The sequence below is a fragment of the Mustela putorius genome, unplaced genomic scaffold (assembly GCF_011764305.1).
Source record: "Mustela putorius furo isolate JIRA1106 unplaced genomic scaffold, ASM1176430v1.1 tig00000193_pilon_pilon_pilon, whole genome shotgun sequence".
In the NCBI taxonomy this organism is placed as follows: domain Eukaryota; kingdom Metazoa; phylum Chordata; class Mammalia; order Carnivora; family Mustelidae; genus Mustela; species Mustela putorius.
Genome location: NW_025421309.1, coordinates 1,345,303 through 1,364,125, shown reverse-complemented (window position 1 = coordinate 1,364,125; position 18,823 = coordinate 1,345,303). Strand labels below are relative to the sequence as shown.

Sequence of the window (18,823 nt, the reverse complement as noted above, 5' to 3'; positions counted from 1 at the left end):
TTCCCTACCAGGTAGGCTTAGGCTGCAAACTCAGAAGGGGAAACCAGGGCCGGGGAAGATGGGCAAGCTAGCCGGATACGGCCCAGCTCATCAGTGCTGGAAGCCAGTCCGTCCTGCTGTCCTCGGACCTGCCCTGTGGCAAGGCCTGGCCCAGGGCTTGGCAGGCCCAAAGCAGATGCTCAGGAAATGGGGATGGCCACGTGCCTGCGTCACCCCTGACGTCATACCTTGGATGAGAAGCTGCACACCGTTCCCTCCAGCAGCAAAACAGCTTTCTGTGCATGCCAACAAAATCAAACAGATCCCTCCTGGAAACCACGAATCAAACCCCAAACAATAGTTGTTTGTCTCAGCCTGGCTCCTACCCCCTACGCCCCCCTCCCTGACCAGAGGCGGGATTTTAGCTGCAGAGGCCACTGCCAGGCCTGACGGGAGCTTAGTGGGTTCTGCCAACCCGTCCTGCAGACGCTCACCCACCTCGCGTCCAAGATGCCTTCATACTCAGACAGCTGTCTCATGAAGCCTGCGTTGGGCCGTGTAATGCTGCGCTTCTGCTTCACGTAGTTGTATGCTTTTTCCAGAGGCCAGCCAAATTCCTTCATTGCATAGGCTATGACCGTGGAGGCAGATCGGCTGACACCCATTTTGCAATGTACCAGGCACTTGGAACGGTTCTTCCTGCAGAAGCAGGGGAGAGGGTCCCAAACGTTCACGGTTTCACTCTCTCAGGTTTTACCCAGTGTGTTTTTTTCTTTCCTTTAAATGCTGAAGTTATCTCCGTGCCCAGACCCAACCCCTGCCATGTCCTGATACTGAAGCAGCAGATGGCCACACACCCTCAAAAGGAAATAACTTCACTGCAAAATCAATTAGCACACAATGGGAAATCGAGATAAATCAGTCCCTGCCTTGCCAAGTCGTGCTGGGAGAGCTCCCAGATCGGCTGCCCTCAGGGACAAAGCAGGATCGCTGGGATGGGCCAGGAGACCAGAAACTCTCTTGCAGGAAGCAAAGGGGCAGTGCAAGGGGCATCTGTAAAAGCTCCCCAGCTGCCCCAGCAGATGGAGACGGGGAATGGGTGACCGCAGAGAAAACGGGGCCAGCAAGTGGAAGGCCATGAGGTCCTTGGGAGGGCAAGATGTTCACCACAAAGGGAGGGTCGAGGAGCCAGAGCGAGGATGGTGGCACCCGGGCTTGGATGAGGGGAAGAAGGCAGGTGGGCTGGTCATTTGTAAGGAGGCAGTTCTGGCCCAGGTAGGACTGATTGCACAGAAATGGCTAGGTTGTGTTTCTCCAGACCTCATTGGCTTGAAAATGGGAGGGTTCACGATGCTGGAAAGGGCAGCACCGGGACAGCTTTATTTGTACAGGAGGTAGACCCACCAGCCTGTCTGTTTATACTGGAAGCAGCTGGCCTGTCAGGTGGGTCTGGGCCCCTTTCCTAGACCACAGGCTTCAAATTCATCCCCATCTGTCAGTGCATTTTGTTTTGTCTTTGTTTTTTTTTTTTTTGTTTGACTGCTGGTCTGGAATCTATCCCCCCAGGAATGCAAACAAACTAAGATTCAGTAAGGACATGTTATGGAGCTTTGACCTTAAGGGATTACAAAGCAGAAGACGGGTTTTCTCTCGATAGCAAAGGGCTGTCTCTATATTCTGGACTTCAGTAAGGCAGAGTTGTTCCAGAGGAGAATAAGGGGAGGACAAAAAAACAGGTGATGCCAGTAACAGGCTCAGAGCAATGGGGACCTCTGACGGTCTGCCCCATTCTATGAACAGGAAAACTGGATCAACTCAGGTGCAGAAGGCGGGCCCTCCCTCCAGGCTCCTGCCTGAGCAGCTTTCTCTGGGGAAGCAGCCCCAAAGGTGCTCACAGTCCACGCACGACCTGTACACCCTTCTCCTTTGGCTCAGTGACTCCCTATAGACAGACCTCCCATGAATGTCTACTGGATATGAGACTCTTGCCTGGAAGCAGTGCTGATGACAGAAGTGGGGTCTGGTGTCCCAATCAATGATGGGGGAAACAAAGGCTCATTGGGGCCCCCACCCTGAGAAGATCAACGACTGTGCCTTTTTGGTGCTAGGGGTCCTGTGGTCTAAAACCAGAGGCCCACCAGACATCAAAGGCTCCACAAACCAGAGATTTCTGTGTCTGGGACTGCCATCAATTTCTGCCCACCTAGCATCTGCCAGTTACTTCCTCAGACCAGCTTTTTGGGCTTCTCCGCCCACTTACTTTGCTTTGTTTATGAAATGGTACGCTTCGTTCCAGTGGGCAAGAAGATCTGTTGTCTCTTCGTCATAGACTCGGATGTTATGATATGCAAATAAGCCAGGAAAAAAATTATCTATTTCCCTGGTGACATTTAGAATGTAGTCCACACTGTAATGAGAAAAAAATAAAGAACAAATTTGGAGAATCAGAATGAGGAACGACAAAAAAACCCCCAAAGTAACAGAAAACTGAGCAAAGAAAAAATTAAATACACACTCGTAAAGTGTGTATGTTTATGGTGGGACTTTCTTCCTTAAATAGGAGTTTTTTTTTCAACTGCCCTCTATATGGTGAGAATGTATTATAATAAAGAACAAATTTCTTTGTAAAAAAAAAATCTTACAAAAAGAAAGTTCAAAGCGTTGCTAAGCAATGGGAATTCTGGAAGCAGACATATGTATTACTAGATACATTTTCAGACACTCTCAAATTTTTAAACTTCCTGTTATGAATAGATAGAGGCTTAAAAAAAACAAAGAGCTAAAAGAGAATATATCCATCCATTCCATCCATTACTTATATCCTTGAGAATTGCCTTAAATCCTCTCAAAACAAGGCAGAGTACAAATAAATAAGTAAAGGGTGGGGTGGGTCTCTGAGTGCAGGTTCTCTAAACCGGATACATTCCCGAAAGACCAAAATAATTTCAGGAGTTTAGAAGATACCTCAGATAGGGTTTCTATGAGACTATTACAAGTGCTTTACAAAATACGTTAAAAAATCATTTATTCATTCCCAGTGCGAGAAAGCATCGATAGTATCACTCTACATTTTAAGAAAACTTTCTGTTGAAAGAACACATCTTAACCAGTAGTTCTAAAGATATGTTTTAAGATTTGTTTAGTCTTGATTTTTAAATGCAGTAATTCAAGAATGCCATCATGTCAGACCCACAAAATGGTGATTTTTGTGGCTGCATTGTTTAAAAAAAAATGTCCAGACATCTGTTCTTGAAGGTCTAGATTTAAACTTTTTTTTTTCTTAATTCCTGCTGCTGGGCATTTCTCAGACAGAGACCGGCATATGTTTCTGACCAAGACTGAGTCTTCAGCCGCCAGATTCCTACTAGGCCCCAAAGTAGAACATCCGGGAGGACCAGGAGTGGTTGTGGGACCAGAGCTGCTGAGTGGCCAGACCGGTGTGTGTGTGTCCACACTAGACCTGCCAGCACCTGTGCCAGGGGGCAGTGGGGCCCAGGAGGGGGCTTGTGGCCCTACCAGCATCCAGGCTGTCCTCTGCCACTGGCGTGTGACTGTGAATCATTCTTGGTGACACAAATAATCACACATCTAAAACCCATGAAATACTCAGGAGGTGGCATTTTGAAGCACATCTGTCCAGCCCAGCCCTTGGCCATGGGTTATAAGGGCTCAGCCTCGGGGGCTTCTAAGATGCCTGAAAGGACAAGGGGAGACGAGGGGAGCAGACTCACCCTGAGCCCTGCAGTTCCTCCAGATTGGATGCATTCCATTCAGAACCCTGGGGGACAGATCACACAAACCCCCGTGAGTGTCACGTGTCAGCCTCAGAATTGCATAGGGGAGGCACGGGGTGGGCTAGTCTTGGGTGGGGGAGGGTTACGTCACGGGCCCTTGTCCTTAGACGAAGACATAACTGAAAGAGACCGCTAGCAAAGCAGGCTCCCGGGGCGTTCCAGGCAGTATCAGCCTGCATGGAAGGCCCTGGATGCCCCCAGGCCTTGGGGGAAAGGCGAAATATGTAACCCCCGCGCTCACGAAGTCCTTTCCTAGGGCTCTGCTCACGAAGTCCTTTCCTAGGGCTCCGGCAGGGTCCCATCACCAGAGGCAGTGACCTCCGGCTTGCCGCTCAGGAGAGGGGCACTTTCACACACCACTAATTTAAAGCAGAAGTCAATCTACCTTTCTGGGTATTTTTAAAAGTTCCCACTCTCTGACCCAGTGGTTCCCCGTACAAACAGCTGTCTTAAGGAAATACCCGGAATTTGCACATAGGTTTATGCACCAGGATATTTATGGTTATTTGCGAGGACAAACAATGGGAACAACTTAAGAGGTCCTACAAGAAGAAATTAGTAAAATAAATGATGAAGCCACACGATGGGGCAATTAAAAAAAAATCATACTTTGGGTGGCTCTTTAACAACACAGGAAAATGTCGCATAATGAAAACAATTTAAAAAAAGAAAACAGGATACAAAACTATATAAACAGTATGAGTCTTTCCTTTCCTTTCTTTCTTTCTTTCTTTTTTTTTTTTTTAAGAAGCTATATAGACATAAAAAGAAAAAAACCCAGAAGATGGGAAAATAAATATACTAAAACGTTAACAGTGACTACATCTAGATTTGCCAAATTGGGGAAGCTTTTTACTTTCTTCTTTGGAGTTACTGATGTTTCTGAACCTTCCATAATACATTTTAATGTAATGCCTATGAAAGCGTATTAAAAACGAATGCTCCCGTTTCTGACTTCCCAGGAACACAGAAGGGGAAAAAAAAACAAAACAAAGAAAAAGCTATCACTTCACTCTCAGGCAATGCAAATGACAGAGTCAGAGCCCCCTCTAAGTCTCCGCAGAAACTTCCTTTCCCAGGAGGGCAGACCCCTCAGGATGCAGGAGCCCCAGGGGGCCCAGTGGAGTGGCAATGTGTGGGTGCTAGCTGGATTTTCATGCTGGAGAGAGAGGCTCAAATATAAGAATTCCTTTAGTATCTCTCATGGAAAAAGTGACATAAAGCACCAAACCTCACTGGAAAACAATAACGAAAGCGCGCTACATCTGTGAGCTTCCTCTTGCTGTGATCACCACCTAGTGGAGAGATGGCCTGCCTTCTGTTGCTTCTACCATGAAAAAAACCACCAACTTCCTGGGGAGATTAGAGCCCAGGGCTGCCGGACAGCTTTCCAAATACAGAAAGGCTTCAAACCCACACATTCATATAGGTTTTAATATAAACATTAAATACACACACACACACACACACACACGAATTGATACATACATAAATACATATACATTTGAGATATATATATATATATATATATATTTAGTATTAAGTATATATATCACAACACATGCATTTGAAGAACTATTAATTAATTCCTGTGGGCAGAAAACAAGACTGTCCCTGCCTTCAGCAGCAAATACACTTCCTCCACTTTCCCAGGAAGTGATTTTTGCTGTATCAATGGTTGCCATTTACCAGTGCCTACAGAAACTGCACTCGGTGCTTTAAGAACGTCTTCTACTTAATCCTCATAACCATCCCACATGGTATAGAACTCGGGAGAAAAGGCAAAGAGGCTCGCTCTCCGTCTCCCAGCTGCTTTGGCTGGGGAGTGGGAACTTGGCCCTGGTGGGTCTGACTTTCATCACACTGTACTGCTTCTCTAATTTTAGTAACATGCTCTCCTCTATAGTCTCTCTGAGGGACTCTGAGAACTTGCCAGTTGCCTTCTATGGAGATTTGCAGCATTAAGAGCATCCAGCAAGAGATGGAGGTGGGGGGAAGCTGCGCAACCTGCCCCTGCTTGGGGCTCCCAGGGCCTGTCCCTTCGGTGGGCCCGGGAGCAGGGCACGGAGTTGCTGCCCAGATGGAAAGAGGGGAAAAAACTGAGTTTTGCGATTTCGGTCTGTTTTGCCTACTGTTTCTTACGTTTCGGTGATGCCAGGTGTGGTTCTAGGGTTTGGCAAGCATGTGTCATTTAGTAACTGGGGGCACTAGCCTGCAAATCGTGTGGTGGTAACTGGACAGGACCTTTGTGCTAGTGACTGAAGACCAAGGGTGGAGAGATTCTGAAAACTGCGGCCAGTGGACCATGTCAGACAGCCTTCACACCACTCCACACAGCTCAGCTGGAAGCCCCCATCTCAGACATCTGGCAGAGTGCAACTGTGCAGGCCAGAGGAAGGGAGCTGAAGACTGGGGTTCCCAGAATAGCCAGGAATGGGGTTCTAGCAACGCCAGTTTCTCCCTGTCTCTGACTCTGCTGCAAGCTCCAACCCAAGTCTGCAGACCAATGTTTCCCCAAACCAGACCCTGCTGTGCACCATGCTTCTTACGAGATAAAGGTGGTCGAAGATGAGGGAGGGCTTGTCCATCTGTCCCAAGATAAGGAGCATCTCATTGTCTATGAATTCCTTGAATTCTTTCAAGTTACAGTTCATCTGCGTCTCTAATTCATTACGGATCTGTGGAGTGGAGAACAGCAGGAAAGTGATTCGTCACAAAACAAAACAAGGGCTGTCCAATTCCAAAGAAGTTATGTTACCACTTAAACTGTGGCTGTTTTTAAAAAAGGTGTTTGGTTGTTTTGGCGTTTGTTTTTTGTTTTTTGTTTTTTACCCCAGAGTTGGCACATACACATTGAGATGCACATAGCACAAACACAGGTGGTGGGAACACAGGCTACCAAGCCTCACAGTCAGTCTGACTGGGAGAAGTTCATTATTTTATATGAAGAAGCTGATTTGCACGGGATCTCTTCTACTGAGTTTAAGGAACTTCTATTTTTACAATTAAATTATCAAATACATCATGGTGAATACATAAAGTCAGTTTTATCCTGCTTTAGCAGGCTTCACAATATGATAGTTTTTTGTTTTGTTTTGTTTTTAAGATTTTACTTATTTATTTGTCAGAGAGATAGAGTATAGGCAGGGAGAGGCAAAGGGAGAAGCAGGCTCCCTGAGGAGCAAGGAGCCTGACATGGGACTCGATCCCAGGACGCTGGGATAACGACCCGAGCCGGCGAAGGCAGCCACTTAACCGACTTGAGCCATCCAGGCATCCCAGTTTTTTGTTTTTGTTTTTGTTGTGCAGCAAAGCAAAGCTTACTGAGCGATAGAACAAAGCTCCCAAAGAGGGAGGGGATCCAACAGGGTTGCCCCCAAATATGACTTTGTATGTGTGTTAATTAATAAAAAGGGTAATCTATGGTTTTTTTCAATGGCCCTTTCAAGCCCTCAGATTTACCCAGTTTAAACACATTATAATTCATTGTGGTCTTTGAACAAAAAGCCACCGAAACAAGAAAAAAGTGATCCAGAAAAAAATCTGAAGGCACACAGAAGGCAGTCCAGGGTTGGTAACTTGCTAGTAAGTGAGAATCCTGAAATAAGCAATAAGCGTTCCCTGCATCTCAACAAAACACAAGGTAAAGGAGAGGGAGCTAGTAGGCCAGCATGTCTCAGGGCAATGTGCGTGCCTTCGGGAACTACCACCAAAGGTCTTACAGGTTCCGAGAGATCAGGAAATGTGCTCAAGGCCCCACAGCTGGTATGGAGCACAATGGGATCCAGACTAGAGTGGGATGCTAAGGCTCTTGGGGGGGGGTCAAAGCCTCTGAGAGTCGGGGAAGGAAATGCGGCAGGCCCGCCTCTGCTGTGCTTAGAGCGACAGGACACATGAACACCTTGTGACCTCTGGCTTGCTGAGGGACGAGCTCTCTTACTTCTTTCGAGGTCACGTTTTCTAGATCCCGGCTCATCATGATGCTGCGGAGCTTGGCCCTGATGACGCGCTCAGTCCTTTCCCCTTCGGTTGGCCTGGGAAGAAGGTACGTTCAGTAAGATGCAGAAGAACAGGGAGCCTGAGGTCCGCGTTTGCAGACACACCAGATGCTCCGAGAGCCACGTCTTTGTGCGCACATTTTTGAGAGGAGGGGAAAGGGACAGAAGAGTCCGAGCCTGTGTCTAGAACCCCCAAGGAAGTCCACAGAGTGGCGAGCGGATGGAGAGCTATGGCTGGAAAGCACGGTCCTCGCTCAGGTCTGCAGAGACTCAGGCTCTCGGGACAAGACACTGGAAGCACCCGCAGCATGTCCGCCCACCACCAACCGATCCTTCTGCTTCCACTGGAACATGTTCACACGTGAGGGCATCACTTCACCCGGCTCCGCTCCTCTCCTTCTTACATGGAGAATCTATGTGCTTCCCTGTAATGTCTACCCACCAGCCCTACTTCTACACAAACCACGACAATTCTTCCATGGGATGCCCCTTTCTATATTTAAAGGCAACCGTCATTCTCCCCAACTCTCTCACCACTTGGGGCCTCCTAGAATGTGGCTTCTAGTCGTCTCCTCATTCAGGCTGACCTCCCTGTCCATGGCCCTTATAACACAGTCCCAGAGAGACCCATGACTTGGGGGGAGGAGGGCCCTAGCTAAGACAGAAGATAGAGGAGCTGTTTCCTTCTTCTGGACCCAGATCATCAGTGAGTGCAGCCTCAGGCCACATGAGCTCTGCTGGGGGCCACGTGACATGGGCCCCAATTCACTACTGGGGCCACCAAGGAGGGCTGTCCCCAGGCAGTGTCAGTGCCGTTGCATTCTGGGATCCCGGGACGCCGGATACCTAATACTCCTCAGAATAGAGGGAGAGGCCAGACCACAGAACACGGCCCCGGAGCCGGTGAAGCATGTGGGCGGCACTTTCCTTTGAGAAGCTGATGGGAGTTACGGAGCTGTTCCCCAGAATGCATCACACCCAAATGCACCTCTAATTTCAGAAGTGGGGCAGGGGTCACGGAGCCTTCCTGAGGCCATAGATAACCTGGGGGCAGCAGGTGAGGAGCCCCAGCTGGGGATGCTGGTCCTGGGACTGCCGGGGAGGAGGGAGGGACCTCGGGCAGACTCAGAGTCTGGCTGGCGTGGGCTGGGCCACGCCGCACTTACTTGTCCACAAACAGGGCCGGGGAGTCGGGCCGCGTGGACTCTAGGTCCTGCATGGCGTTCCACTCGTTGATGCAGCTCTGATCTGAGCTGATGCAGCTCTCGTAGTATGTGGCCCAGACAAGCGCCACACCGCCGGGGAAGTAGTTGTGTCTGCGCGCCACTTCGCAGGCCTTGTGAAGGACCTGCAGGGCAGACCTGGGGTGAGGAGGAGGGACAGGGTCAGGCCTGGGCTTCTCCCTCCAAATGGGGGTTGAGGGTGGGGTGGGGGGGGTCCCTCAAGGACTCCCTCCGAGCGTCACCATATGTAAAACGTTATGTGGGGGAAGCAAGGCAGTCTGAAACCTCCAGGCTGCCAGGAATGGGAGCTCGTCTCGGGGACACACGCCACAAACCCAAGAGCCAATGAGACATCCTCCATTGTGGCCCATGAGGACACGGTGCAAACCTTGTAACTCTCCCGCCTGGGCTGGCTCCCGGACCATCTCCCACTCTGCCAATGAATGCCCAAGAACCCAGATTACTTCTGAGGCCGTGGGAACCACTGCGACACCCAGCAGGTGGAAGGAAAGAGTCTTTGACGAGCCGCACATTTTACTGTGTTCTGAATAACTTGCTTTATAACCTTTGCCCATCACCATTACTAACAGCTCTGATGCTTCGATCTCTTAGGGAAATGAGTGCTAGGAACTCACATCAACACAAGGACAAAATGAAAAAGAGGTTCAGGAAGGAAGGGTGGGGCAGAAGGAACAATATGGAAAATGGGGAGAATGTGTATGGTAACACAGCTTAGTCTTTTTTTTTTTTTAAACAAAAATCTAGGCTGAAACTTTCTCAGTGAAGGGGGTGAACCAAGGCATCAATGGAGGGTGGGAGTGGGAAGGTTCGGAGGGAGCGAGCGTCCTCAGGGAAGGGCCCACCCTGGCGTCCGCTGCACGTGTCCCACTCAGGCATGTCTGTCCTCTCTCTGGCTGCTTCAGGGCACAGGCCTGAGCTGCATATTTACTAAATTTAGCTTTGCTCCTGAAGTTTTGGAAAAACTCGTGGGCCTGTTTTTCACTTGCCTGAAGAGAAAGAGGTAAGAAATGATCCAGGGACGCAAGGAACATGTGGGACATCACGGGCATTCGGATTTCGTGATTTTCCCCAGAAGGAGCCTGAATGGAGGGCAGTGTGGAGCAGCAGACGAGGTGACAACGGGGCACTATACTGACTACCGACTGGCTCCTGGGAGAATTCAGCCTAACTCTCGCTGTCCCTGAGAACAAAGTAGTGACTGTGAAAAGCTGGGCAGAACCCTTCTCAGCAGCCACCAGCTCCCTCCCGAGCCTCTTCCAGATCACTGGAGACGGAGACCGTTGTGTTGGGTTCGCGGCAGGGGTGTTTGTACGGCCCTCCAAGGATGAGGGAGGCTTGCAGGTGTGTGTGCCTGGTCTGGAGAAGCACCGGACCCAACCTGTTTCCCCCAGTGCAGCCTCTGCCCACAGCTACCGCATCCCCGAAGCAGGAAGCCCCCCGCCCCCACACAGGCTCTGCTCCCCACATCCCACAGCAAGGAGCCCTGTGAGAACATGCTCCCTGTACTCCCTGGTCCAACACATGACTCTGTGCGGGTTGAGGCCACCTCCCCTCTACAGAGTGTAAACCCCACGAGGACACCAATTATTGTCCGTTGTATGCCTTCCCGGATGCCCAGTGCCTGGCAGGGCGCCGCTCCCTTCAGAGCACAAACCGAGTGTGTGCCAGGAATAAGGAGTATGCAGATTTACACAGGGACAGCGTGGGGACGGCAGGAGCCGTGGAAACATAAGAACGGCATACCTTCAACGACAAAAAACCACCCAGTGAAAAAACTGGCTGAAGGACCTGAACAGACTTTTCTCCAAAAAAGATGTATAAAGGGCCGACAAGCACGTGAAGAGACAGCCCAGTACTCATCAGGCGGGAAAATACAAACCAGCACCGTTAACGAGATGCCACTTCACACCCGTTAAGAGGGCGAAGATGAGAACTCCTGCACTAGCAGGTGCTGGCGAGGACACGGAGAAACCAAACCCTGTGCACGGCCGGCAGGACGGTGAAATGGGGCGAAGAACCTGGTCTGCAGAAAACAGTTTTGGTTCCCCAGAGAGCGATACACAGAGTTAACCGCGTGCTCTAGAAATTCGACTTCTAGGTACGTCCTCAAAACAACTGAAGACAGGGATTCCGACAGACAAGCTGTCCATCCAGCCGTATTCACAGCAGCTCCGAGCACAACAGCCAAAAGGTGGAAAGAACCCAAATGTCCACTGACAGTTGATGAGGCCACACAAAAAAATAGTCTCTAACCACACACCGGAGGAACACTCAGCCTTCGGAAGGTTTCTGACACATGCTACAAGATGGACAAACCTCGAAAACACTGCGACCCGTGACAGAAGCCAGCCGCACAGGGGCAATTCGGGGATGACCCCCCACTCCTGGAGGGACCTGGAGTAGGCAAACTAGTAGAGATAGAAGGTAGAACAGAGGTTAACCAGGGCTGGGGCAGTGGGGAAGGGAGTTAGCGTTTAATGAGATGACGAAAAAGTTCTAGAAATGGATAGTTAGTTTTGCACATCATGGATGTATACTGAACCGCACTTAAAAAATGGTTAACAGGGTTCACTTTATCTTACCTGCATTCTGCTACACACACACAAATAAACGCACCGGAACAAGCTTTAAAGTCGAAGGGGGTTTTCCTATTCATGTTGGCAGCTAAAAAAATATTGCTAAGGTGGTAAAAGTCCCTAAAAGCACACTTACCACATGGCCTGGACGGATACGGGCTTAAAGACGTGCATTCGTCCTGCTGTGCTAACGCTGAAGCCCCTGGGGATGGAAAACAAAAACAAAAACAAAAACAAAAAAAAAGAAAGGAGGCCTGGTAAGGAATCAGACTCTGGCCACAGCATCTCGAGGTGAGCGGGCGGGGCCGCGGCGGACATCCTGGTGCTTTCTGAGCAGGTAATACTGGCCCGCTGGATCAAACCAGGGCAAGAGCAGGAAAAAAGTAAAAAAACAAAACAAAACAAAAAACGTTCTCCAGTCTGGAAGACTGGCTTCTAACCCAGCTATGTAACCAGCAAGGTCTATCACAAACACAAGCCCTGGCAAAGGCAGTACCGCCATCTGACACCATCTCGGTCCGGTTCCTGCCACCATCCCCACCCCCTGCTACTGCCTGCCCCCCACCCACCCTGTTTTTGTCACTGCATGGGAAATAGAGTCACAGATGGCAAAATGTGACAAAGCGAAAAAACAACAACAACAAAAAAAACCCAGAAACAAACCAGAACTGTGATCCCGCCTCTTCAAAACAAAACAAAAACCACATTTTAATTTTTCTTCCCCAAGTCTATGTATGAGGCAACATAACTTTTACCGTTGGCATCTCAGTGGAGGGACAACTGTGTTCAGCTACTTCCCTCTCACGGCAGAAGCCCCATATTTCCCCTGGAAGCAAATGCACAGGAAACCCGGGTGGCTCTTTGTCTCCTGTCCACCTGCCCAGGCCACGTGGAAGGGCTCCTCCTCTGCAGAGGCGCCTGCCACCTGCTTCTCTCTCCCTGCACCCCCACAGCTGTGAGCTCCCACCGTGTACTTTCCAACCGTGAACTGATAGGGACCAGTTCCGCATGGAGGGCACGTCCCGAGTGCTCATTTAACACATTAAGGTGAATGAATGAGTGTCAGATGTCTGCCGCTCTGGAACGTCACACAGCAGCACATCCCCCGTAAACACTCTTCTGTTGATACTTCACAACCCAAATTCCCTTAAATGATGTCCCAAATATTGGCGTCCTTGTGCGGCGCACAGGAGGGCATGTCACCTCTCCTGCTGTAATGGGCACGTCACACAGATGACTCTGCTCCCCAGGATCATCCAAGGGCGCCCAACCAACTCGGGTTTCAAAGCCTACAGTGGAAGAATCGTCTAGTATTTTTTTTTTTTTAAGATTTTATTAATTTGAGAGAGAGAGGAAGCACAAGGTGGGGGAAGAGTGGAGAAAAAGGCTCCCCACTGATTAGGGAGCCCGATGTGGGGCTCGATCCTAGGACCTTGGCATCAGGACCCGAGCGGAAGGCAGATGCTTAACCTACTGAGCCACCCAGATGCCCCTGGAAGAAATCTTTTAAAGAGATCTCCTTACCCATCTCCATCAAGGTGGATTTTCGTGTCGCTCCACAGCCGGAGAACCATCCCAATGGTGCAGCTTTTACTGCTCAGGAGGAAGGAGAAGATGCCCAGAGTCAGGGTCTGCCCACTCATGCATCCTCTTCCCTGCCTTCACCCAGCCTGTCCAGCTTGCAAGAAGAGACCACCCGACCTGGGCCTGGCTGCTGGGTGTGTATCTGGGAGAAGCTCTCAGGCTGTCTGTGTAGGGACCACTTGCCACTGACTTCTAGAAGACATGAGCCTAGGATGGTCCCGCCAGAAAGGGTCCCAGTGACAGTCACAGGGAACTGTGATCCCTCCGGAGTGTGGAGGGAGCTCTGGAAACGCCAGGTCTTGGCTGTGGCCCTCAGGGGGCAGGGAGCGAGCAGCGGATCACATGCCCACACTGCAGCAGGGGTAAAGCCATTGATGGCTGGCGCACTCCTGGCACGAGGCCACACACACTCCAGGGGACACAGGCGAGCGGTGGTGGCCAAGTGGGCCTCTTGTCCTAGGGTGGCAGGGGTGGAGAGAGTGCCAACACCACGGCTGGAGCTCACTTCTGGGCCTCTGTTTCTGTACCTTTTGTACAGCCGCAGTTTCAAAACCAGCCTCATCTGCTTTTGCTTTGCTCACCCTAACAGTGAAACGGTACTTAGCGACTCTGGTGCCAGGTGCCACCAAGAAACACAGAGGGACAAAAAGGACCCTCTCAGAGGGTTACTCAGATTGTGATGAAAATCCTTCAGGCATTTAAAGGCATTTAAGAGACCAAGGGAACAGCCACAGCCAAGGCCAGCTCCGACAGCCTCCAGGGATCTTGAACGTCCACCTCTGCTACCTCTTAGCAATGGCCCAGGGAGTAACGTGATGCCTCTGACAGCAGATAGGGAGCTCTGAGCCCACAGACCCCTCTTCCTTTGCAGCGCTGGTGAGCAAGGGGCTCTTCCACCCTCTGCTTCTGTCTGTGGGGAAGGCAGCTGCAAGCCCTTCTGGTCAAATCACACTAAGTCTTTTGCATTAGGCAAATTCCCTGGCCCCTTCCCCTGGACCCCTACCCAATCTCTACTGGCTGACCCTACTTCCTTTGTAGAGCTGCAAAACACAGTGTATGCTGAGACCTGGGGGGGCAAGCCGAGCAGGGGGCCCTCGTAGCCCCAAACTGACACGCCAAGAGCGCCCAGGGCAGAGGGTCCCTGGGAACACGGGGCCAGGCCTGGAAGGCCGGCCCCCTTCAGCACTGAGGACCCATGCCAGGGACAGGTAATGAGGACAGAAGACAGAGCTACAAGGACACTGGACTGGACTGGACTGGGGGGACCAAAGCACCAGGCTCAGGGCCGGAGGGGGAGTTCCAGGGCAGGAAGAGATGAAACCGTCCAGATGACACAAGGGTAGCATCTACACTGGCCTCGCCCACCTGCAGAGATGGGGAAGAGCCCAGAGAGAGCCCCGCGCACGGGGCTAAGTCCTCGGAGGACCCTGCTCAGAGTCCCCACCTGCAGTGGAAAGCATAGCCAGGGGCCATGACACGACTGTAAAAACTACAAATTCCCTAATGTCCCCTCATCTGTCGCTCTGAGTTTGCAGTCGTCCTGGAGTGACTGACTATAAAACGTCTCCGGGGAGGGAGGGCCTACATGCTGGCAGACGGGAGCAGGGCTGCCTGGCCGGGGAAATGGGGTCTTCCAGAGGAGAAGGACCTCGAAGTGTGAAATGGGCAGGGGCAACTGACAGAGGAGAAAGTTTCAGAGGAAACCGGAAGAGCAGGAGCAGGGGAGCCCGTGGGGCCAGCGTGGGGACTCTTGGGCCAAGTGGGGGCCAGGCCCGGCTCCAGGTGCGCCATGGAAGCCCTTCGCAGAGTGCATGGTGCCTGCTCACGGCTCTCACGGGGCTCTCACCTCCCAAAGACAAACCAAGACAGAACCTGGGCGTGTCTCCCTGGGACACACGGAGGCTCTCCGGGGGCCCAGTCCACAGCCTCCGCATGCCTGGACCTGCAGGGCCTCCCCTCAGGCCCAATGACAGGAACCCGCTGGGTTCCCAATTGCCCTCTGACCACCTTCTCAGTGTCTGCGGTCCCGGCCACTAGACACCCGCGCTGGCCTCGGGGCTGGCGCCCGCACGCGGGCCTGTCTACCCCAGCTATGTAGGATGACGTGGGGTGCCAGCGCATGTGTCTAATGCCATGGTCATGACCTCCAGACTATGAGGTCGGAGAGCAGAGGCCAGGCACAAGGAAAGATCTAGCAAGTACAGACAAATTCATTAATGACGGGGTACAGGCAGAGCTACAGTGCAGCGCTGTGTGGGGTCTACACCACAAGGCAGCCACAAAAGGCTGGCTTCTGAGGCCCGGCTTTGTCAGCCTTTTGTGGCCTTGGGAGACCCACCCCGACCTCTCAAGCTGTTATGCCTCACCTGTAACACATGGGTCAGGGCCACCTGCTCTACGGGGCAACTTAAGGGCTCAGTGAAACGCTGATGACACACTGCGGCACCGCCCTGTGTTCTCCCAGAGAAGTGACAGAGATGGCTGGAGGGAGGGCAGACCTCTGCCATGGCCACAACCCACAAGGAAGCAGGATCCCGCTCTGGGCCAGAGAGTGTTACAGGAATGGCCCACACGTGGCAAGAGAGGAACTCCGAAAGGCTGGCTGATCACCGAAGAGCAAATATCACTACATCGCTGTTCCACACTAAATCCCTCTGCGCTCCACAGAACATGGAGCACCACCATGTCCCAGAGTGCTGGCCTGGGGCTACCCTGCCATGAGGCACTGGGCCCTCTCACCTTCCGGGGCGCTCACCATGGCTCATGGAGCCAGGGGGACCTGCCAGGCTCTACAGTCTTCCAGATCCAGACTTCCCAGCCTACCCAAGGCCACAGACACAGGCTCACTCTCCCTACATGTGCCGCACAGAGCTTTCTAAGGATGCTATCCCACACTGGGAAGAAGGTCATAAAAGAAATATCGTCCCCTCTTTCTTTGTGGACTTGTCAGCCAGAATTAGCAGCCCTCTCACAGGAACGAGATGAGACCACATAGCCACCACCAATCACCGCGTCTGTAGCTTTTTCTGTCCTGCCATTGATTCTGCTCATGATGCCTTCGAATGCACCCCCACTCCTGCCCCATCCCTGGTGCCCACCTGTCCTTTAAGACTCAGTGAGCCATCACCCACTGCAGAAGGCTCCTGGCTTGCCCCCTCCAAGCCCACCCCTGTCCCATGCTTCCACAGGCCCCCGGGGAACCCCCCATCACCCTGCCGTCTGGTCATGGCTCCTTCCTTGCTAAGCTTACAGGTTCTCCGTGGGGGACAACTGCCTCGGCTGCTTCTCCATGTACCTGGCCCACTGCCTCATACACAGGAGAATGCACACCTGCCTGGGAAGATGAGTAATGACTATGACTACAGAGAGCCTATCTTAATCCAGTTCTCACAAACCCAGGCTCTGCGATGATCTCACGCATACTCACGTATCCTAGATATAAGAAGAGCTCTTTGCCCTCATTTCACACATGTAATAGGGCCCATAATACAACTAACTTGGCCTCCAGTCGCTGGAAAATTCCAAACCTCTCTTGGAGCACCTGACCAAGGACCTGTCAACAAATACTTGGGAATCCACCTGGGATGGGGATATGGGAAAGTACTGGATAGGATGCTTATCAGTCACATATGTCTGCACAGTCCCATCCCTGCTTCATGTGGCTGGCTCCTGCTTGTTCATGGGTGTCCACCACAGCCATCACCTTCTTCAGGAAGCCCTCCTGGCTTAGGTGCTCTCTTCCATGGCATCCCCAAGAGCAACCCAGTAGTAAACTTCTAGGCTCAGGGAAACTTCTCTGTCCTCTCAGCAAACCCAGAGCTGAGAGCAGAGATGGAGTCTAGTACAGTGCCAGACATGCCCGAGCCGCAGTGGTGCACCCTACTGTTCTGCATGTCTGCTCACACACGCCGCTGACCACACAACACACGCACCATCACCACCCATGGATATGGCAGCATGGAAACCTTTCTCCATGAAACCCGTGTCCCTGCCGCCAAAGGGAAGCGCTGCCCCACCAGACTCACCTTTCCTTACTGGAAAAGTCGACTCCCAGCAAGATGCTCTCCTCCGTGTCCTGGCGCCCGCTGCTATCCACCACCACCATGTACCGGGCCCGCTCCGCCCAGGCGCTCTCCAAACGCACGGCCTAGACAGGCAAGGACGCGCTCAAGGGCCTGCCTTTCGAGGCGGTGGCCCCTTCCATCACCCAATCAACATCAAGGACTTTTTCTACCTTTCCCCCTGTGAGTTCAGGAATTAAGATGAGATTCTTAAGAGCAGTGGCCATGTCCGATTTATATCCATGCACAAGGGACAGTGGTTGGCTCTGGGAGACTGCTCCGGAGTTGGGATAAATGGGTGAACTGCTAAAATCCGGAGAATGAAGATCTCCATCCTCAGACCCACATGGACGCCTAACATTTCCTTTCTCTGGACTTAGCGGGTGGTGAAGAGCAAACCTGGCTCTGGCTCTTGTGAATAATTTGGGAGAATTTGCTAGAACATAGGAACTCCCCACCTCTCACCGCTCGTGAATAATTCTGTACTGAATCACAAAATTAAAAATTAAAACTTGCCACTCTCGTCTCTTCTTACCAGCTTGATCCGATCTTCACAACGCAGAAGGTTGATCATTACTTGAAGATGTTGGGGCAAGTCACCTGTTGGACCAATGAAGAAAGTTTCTAGGGAGAAACCTGCCAGGGGCTGATGCGAAGGGTCTGGATGAAGACGGTGGAGTCAAAATCCCCCACCTCCACCCCAAGAGAAGTGTCACAAAGACTAGGAGGCTCAATTTCTACTTCTACTTCTGAATATTGCCTGGTGAGAATGGGGAGATCTAGCTGATGCCCACGTTTTTAGAAGCTGCTTTTCTGTTCTGAAACGTGGGGCGCCTGGGTGGCTCAGTCGGTTGAGCATCAAACTCTTGATTTTGGCTTGGGTCATGATCTCAGGCTCCCTGCCCAGCATAGAGTCTGCCTGAGATTCTCTCCTCTTCTTCTGCTCCATCCCCCCAGCTCGTGCGCCCCAGAGCTTGATGAACATCCACAGTGAGACCTCCGTGCCCGACCACTGTCCGGTCCCTCTGCTGCCAGGGCTTTGTGGTGCTCGCCTTCTCCGTGGAGTCTAGGGAGAGGAGTGTGGCAGGTGCGGTGACTGGGACACAGGCTTACGCCTCTCCTGCCAAGTGCCTGCACGTCTGGGCCCTGGTCTTAGGCCTCCTTCTGATCATTATGTTCATCATTATTCTCGCCCACTGGTTCACTGATGATTACCCAAGCAATTTCAGAGGTCATAAAATGTTAAGAAGGCTACTAGCAGCTGCCCATGGCCTAAGGCTCATACCCCTTTTCGCGGCAGTTTATATGCACGCCAGGCTACAATCGGATTCAATAAAGCATGATTACTTTCCAAAGGCAGTCACGCAGAACTTCTAGCTCCTAGAGCAATGCCAGAGCCGAGGAGGTGCCTCTGGGCTGAGGTGTAGGGAGGAGAGTTTCTCCGTTTTGGTGAGTCTCCACGGACATGGACACAGACACGGACACGGAGGATCAACACAGGAAACACGCTGTATTTTCCAGGCGGGGCCCCTACCCAAGATTCATAATCAGTGAGCAGCAAGTGGGACTCCAAAACAGCTTATTCCC

The 18,823-nt window shown here is 51.6% G+C and overlaps 1 protein-coding gene across 1 annotated transcript in view; it reads right to left on the bottom strand.

Annotated features, from left to right (window-relative positions):
- Positions 1-18,823, bottom strand: part of SSH1 (slingshot protein phosphatase 1) — a 59,545-nt gene that overhangs the window by 10,939 nt on the left and 29,783 nt on the right. The window contains exons 4-13 of the mRNA XM_045076733.1: positions 17,772-17,836; positions 17,201-17,322; positions 13,116-13,184; positions 11,728-11,793; positions 8,938-9,132; positions 7,714-7,807; positions 6,323-6,451; positions 3,711-3,757; positions 2,240-2,386; positions 478-678 (exon numbers count right to left, since the gene is read on the bottom strand). Coding sequence (XP_044932668.1) covers positions 478-678; positions 2,240-2,386; positions 3,711-3,757; positions 6,323-6,451; positions 7,714-7,807; positions 8,938-9,132; positions 11,728-11,793; positions 13,116-13,184; positions 17,201-17,322; positions 17,772-17,836 — 1,135 coding nt within the window. The remainder of the gene's footprint in view (positions 1-477; positions 679-2,239; positions 2,387-3,710; positions 3,758-6,322; positions 6,452-7,713; positions 7,808-8,937; positions 9,133-11,727; positions 11,794-13,115; positions 13,185-17,200; positions 17,323-17,771; positions 17,837-18,823) is intronic.